At 46.2% G+C, this 5,000-nt stretch overlaps 1 protein-coding gene across 1 annotated transcript in view; it reads right to left on the reverse strand.

Annotated features, from left to right (window-relative positions):
• LOC143275779 (transient receptor potential cation channel subfamily V member 6-like) overlaps positions 1-5,000 on the reverse strand; it is a 17,201-nt gene that overhangs the window by 4,941 nt on the left and 7,260 nt on the right. Inside the window, exons 5-7 of the mRNA XM_076580058.1 lie at positions 4,631-5,000; positions 3,501-3,650; positions 835-1,126 (exon numbers count right to left, since the gene is read on the reverse strand). The exon at positions 4,631-5,000 is cut by the window's right edge and continues 206 nt beyond it. Coding sequence (XP_076436173.1) covers positions 835-1,126; positions 3,501-3,650; positions 4,631-5,000 — 812 coding nt within the window. The remainder of the gene's footprint in view (positions 1-834; positions 1,127-3,500; positions 3,651-4,630) is intronic.

Consider the following 5,000-nt stretch of genomic DNA (forward strand, 5'->3'; position numbering starts at 1 on the left):
ACTACTACTACTAAACAAAAACAAAAAGAGCAACTTCAACGACGATGACGACCACATCTACTGCAACTACAACAACTAAACAACAACATGCCAACCAAACTTCGTTTTCCGACACGAGGTAGCAGGTGTTGGACATCATAGCGATGAAAGCGTTCAGCATGAGGGTTATGTGACACAGCACAGCACAACACAAACACAACATGACATAACATAACATAACATAACAACGACAATTATTACAAGCATACCAACGACAAAAACACCACTACTACTACCACCAGCAACAACAACAACTATTACTTACTTCTAAAACTGCATCCACTAGAACTACATCTTCAATTACTAAACTACTAATACAACAACAACAACTACTACTGTGGTTCGTCCGTCGGGATCGACGAGGACCATCTAGTCATCCTGGGGGTGGGTGGGTTGGGCTCTGTGGGTGCGCAGATGACTGATCAGGCCAATCCGCGCCCGGAAGGTTCTGACGCAGTGTGGACAGGGGATGGTGGCGGCTGTCGGGGACTTGCTGGCACTGCTTTTCCCTTTTCCTGGCCTGTCTGCGTTGCTCTGCTGCAGCGATTCTGTTGGCCTCACAGGATTTGGCGCCTTTGTGGACAGCTGAACGCCACTTTGGTCTGTCCATTGCATTCAGCTCCCATGTGTCGTGGCTGATGTTGAAGGCCTTCAGAGAAGCTTTCAGAGTGTCTTTGAAGCGCTTCTTTTGGCCTCCATGGGAGCGCTTGCCATGTTGGAGTTCTACTACTGCTACTACTACTACTTGAACTAATACAACTGCAACACCAACCCAACAGCATGGCCCCCCCCCACCTTGTTTTCCGACACGAGGGAGCAGGTGTTGGACATCATAGCGATGAGAGCGTTCAGCATCAGCAGGTAGGTGAGCACCACGAAGAGCACGAAGAGCGTGATGCTCAGCCAGGGGTGGGAGGCCCTTCCCAGCACCTCCACCTCGCCCAGCCCCAGCATCAGCTTGAACATGGTCAGCACGGTCATGCCGAAGTGCTCGAACTCCTCCGGCATGGGTCCAGGCGTTGACAGGAAGGTGATGTACATGGCCGCACAGAACGCTACCAGCTCCAGCACGATGATTGTGGAGAACCTGACGATGATGAGGATGATGATGATAACGTTAATGATGATGATGATGATGATGATGGTGGTGATGATGATGATGACGATGGTGGTGATGTACATGGCCGCACAGAACGCTACCAGCTCCAGCACGATGATTGTGGAAAACCTGACGATGATGAGGATGATGATGATGATAACGTTAATGGTGATGATGATGATGATGGTAATGATGGAGGTGGTGGTTATGATGGTGATGATGGTGGTGGAGGTGATGATGATGATGATGGTGGTGGTGGAGGTGATGATGATGATGATGATGATGGAGGTGGTTGGTAGTTATGATGATGATGATGATAGTGGTGATGATGATGATGGGGATGATGGTGATGGTGATGGTGATGATGATTTTGGAGGTGGTGGTTATGATGCTGATAATGATGGTGATGGAGGTGGTGAAGATGATGGTGGTGGTGGTGGTGGTGATGGTGGTGGTAGTGGTGGTAACGATGATGATGATGATGATGACGATGATGATGAAGTATATGGCCGCACAGAACGTCACTAGCTCCAGCAAAATGACACTGGAAAACCTGATGATGATGATGATAATAAACGATGATGGTGATGATGATGACGATGACAATGACGAAGATGATGATGATGGTGGTGGTGGTGGTGGTGGTGGTAGTGAGAATGATGATGATGATGATGTTGATGATGATGATGATGATATTAACAACAGCAACAGCAATAATGATAATTACAATAACAACAACAACAACAATGACGACGATGACGACGACGATAATGATGATGATGGTGATGTTAAGAAGAATGAGAAGAACAACAAGAAGAAGCAGAACAACAACAACAACAACAACAACAACACACACACACACACACACACACACACACACACACACACACACACAAATAACACCTCCACCCACGCACGCACCCCCCCCCCTACACACACACACACACACACACACACACACACACAAATAACACCTCCACCCACGCACGCACCCCCCCCCCCCACACACACACACACACAAATAACCCCCACCCCACACACCCTCCCCCATTTCCCTTCCACTTCCCTCACTGACACAGACCACAGATACACACTTCCTCATCCCACACCACCACCACCACCACCACAACCCCCACCACCACGCTCACAGCCTGAAAAAGAAACCCCAGGCCAGGTTCCATGAGGCGTTCTTTGCAGCGCTAAGTTCGTGCTTATAGTTAGGAATCTTCCTAAGTATACTGAGTTTAATAATAATGATCATATAGCGCCGTACCCCAATCTCACATGAGGCTCACCGCGCTTTACAATAAGGTATACAAGTGACATAAAAGTATGTATGAAAGATAAAATAGAATGAAAATGAAATAAAATTAAATAGATTAAAATAAATAGATAAATAGACATAGTCTCACATCACATTTTGCTGAAATACATATTTAAAATGAAATAAAATTAAATAGATTAAAATAAATAGATAAATAGACATAGTCTCACATCACATTTTGCTGAAATACATATATTCAGACTATCTCACATCACGCTGGCTAAAATCTACTTACTTCAAACTAAGTCACACACACACACACACACACACACACACACACACACACACACACACACACACACACACACACACACACTAAGTTAGGAATATTCCTAACTATAAGAAAACTTACCGCCAAGTTTGCTTATCGTTAAGAGTTTTCTGGACTCCAGTTAGGAACATTCCTAACTATAAGCACAAACTTTGTGCTAAGTTTGCTTATCGTTAAGAGTGTTCCGGACTCCACGGTTAACTCACTCAGTACGGCCAGTCCTCTCTTCTCCTCTACATAGACCCCTCGGATGTCCAGTGGGTGTCTGAATGACCCAACCTTAACTTCCGTCGTCAGAATTGTGGTATTCTTTGTCAACATTCACCTCTTCAGTATAAGAGCCTTCCGCTTGCAATATTTTGATGGTGGTAATTGGGGTGAAACGCTGTTAACGTCGTCTCTTTCGCCGTTCGTATGGAGAGAGTTGAACTCAATATATTTAGGGACATTCCTAACTATAAGCACCAACTTAGCACTAAGTTTGCTTATAGTTAGGGATGTTCCGAAGTATAATTATTGAGTTGACCGCAGAGTCCAGAACACTCTTAGCTCTCTCCAGCTAAAGGTTGGATCATTCAGACACCCACTGGACATCCGAGTGGTCTGTGTAGAGGAGAAGAGAGGACTGGCCGTACTGAGTGAGTTAAACTATAAGCAAACTAAGCGCTGCTAAAGTTCGCCTCATACAACCCCGCAAGAGTACTGCAGGAGTGATAAAGAAACCTCGCTGTGACAGCAGCGAGCTGGGCTGACGGACGCGCACTGACCTCAGCATATCCCCCAGCAGAACCTTCTGCAGCATGACGGTGAAGAAGGAGAACTTCCGCCAGGGCCTCAGGAAGAACGTGCAGAACCACCAGCCCACGAGCAGGGCCAACGTCAGGAAGAAGTTGTTCACAGGTCCGGACGCCCAGTACCTGTGGAAGGGGGTGGGTGGGGGTGGGGGGGTGAGGGTGGGAGTGGGAGGGTTGGGGTATGGGGAGGTTCGGGGTGGTGGGTGGTGGGTGGTGTTCGTTTCGTTTATTTGGGTTTTGTTTTTTTGTATTTTTGATTTATTATTATTATTATTTGTTTAGTTGTTTTGTTGATTGTTTATTCATGTATTTGTTTATCTATTTATTTATTTATTTATTCATTTATCTGTTTCCTTGCTTGTTTATTTATTTATCTATTTATTTATTCATTCGTTTATTTATCATTTGGTCGTGCTTTCGTTCGTTCGTTCACTTATTCATCTATCTATGTATCTATCTGTCTGTCTGTCTGTCTGTTTGACTGTCTGTCTGTCTGTCCATCGATTTGACCATTTATTCACTTATTTCCTTGTTTGTTTATTTTGTATTTCCTTTATTTCATATCCTTTTTTTTCACTGACCAATTTATATATCCAAGAGCCGAGCTAGTCTTTTTTATGTAGACACAGACAGAGACAGACAGACAGACAGACAGAGAGAGAGAGAGAGAGAGAGATACTCACTCACACTAAGCAGCTTATCCAAGCGAAACATGAAAAAGCAAGCGAGAGAAGACAGAGAGACAGAGAACGACATAATGGGAGAGAGACAGACAGACAGAGATGGAGAGAGCAAGAAAGAGAGACAAACAGACAGACACAGACAGAGAGACAAAGAAAGACAACGTGACAGAGAATCAAAAAGACAGAGAGAGATAGAGAGAGAGAGAAACAGACAGACAGACAGATAGAGAGACACAGAGAGAGACACACAGAAAGACAACGTGACAGAGAATCAAAGAGAGAGAGAGAGAGAGAGAGAAACAGACAGATAGAGAGACACACAGAGAGACAGAGATAGAGAGACAGAGAAACAGACAACATAAGACAGAGAGAAGGAAAGAGCTTTGTAAAGAGACACAGCATTAAACCAACTCAACTGACCACACAGAGTCGGCCAGCAAGGAGACAGCGAAGACCAGCAGCTGCAGCCTGTAGAGACCGTTGTGGTGGATGAGCCACAGGTGGAAAGGCAGCTTCCTCCACCACCTCACCACCTCCATCACCACCACCACCACCGACACCGGCACCGTCATGATCGCCGCCACAGCCACAAAAGCCTTCTCCTCAGCAAGGCTGGTGGTCTGTGTCCGTGTGGCGTTGGCTCCCGTGGCGCTCGTGACGCTCGTGACGCTCGTCAGCATAGTGTCGGCCGCTGCTTGCTGGACCAGCCTGGCCTTGCAGATGGCGTGGCCCGTGAGCAGAGCCATGAAGAGCACGTGGAAGACTCCCCAGAGCACGAACCACCACAGGT

This window comes from Babylonia areolata, chromosome 31 (genome assembly GCF_041734735.1).
Source record: "Babylonia areolata isolate BAREFJ2019XMU chromosome 31, ASM4173473v1, whole genome shotgun sequence".
NCBI lineage: Eukaryota > Metazoa > Mollusca > Gastropoda > Neogastropoda > Buccinidae > Babylonia > Babylonia areolata.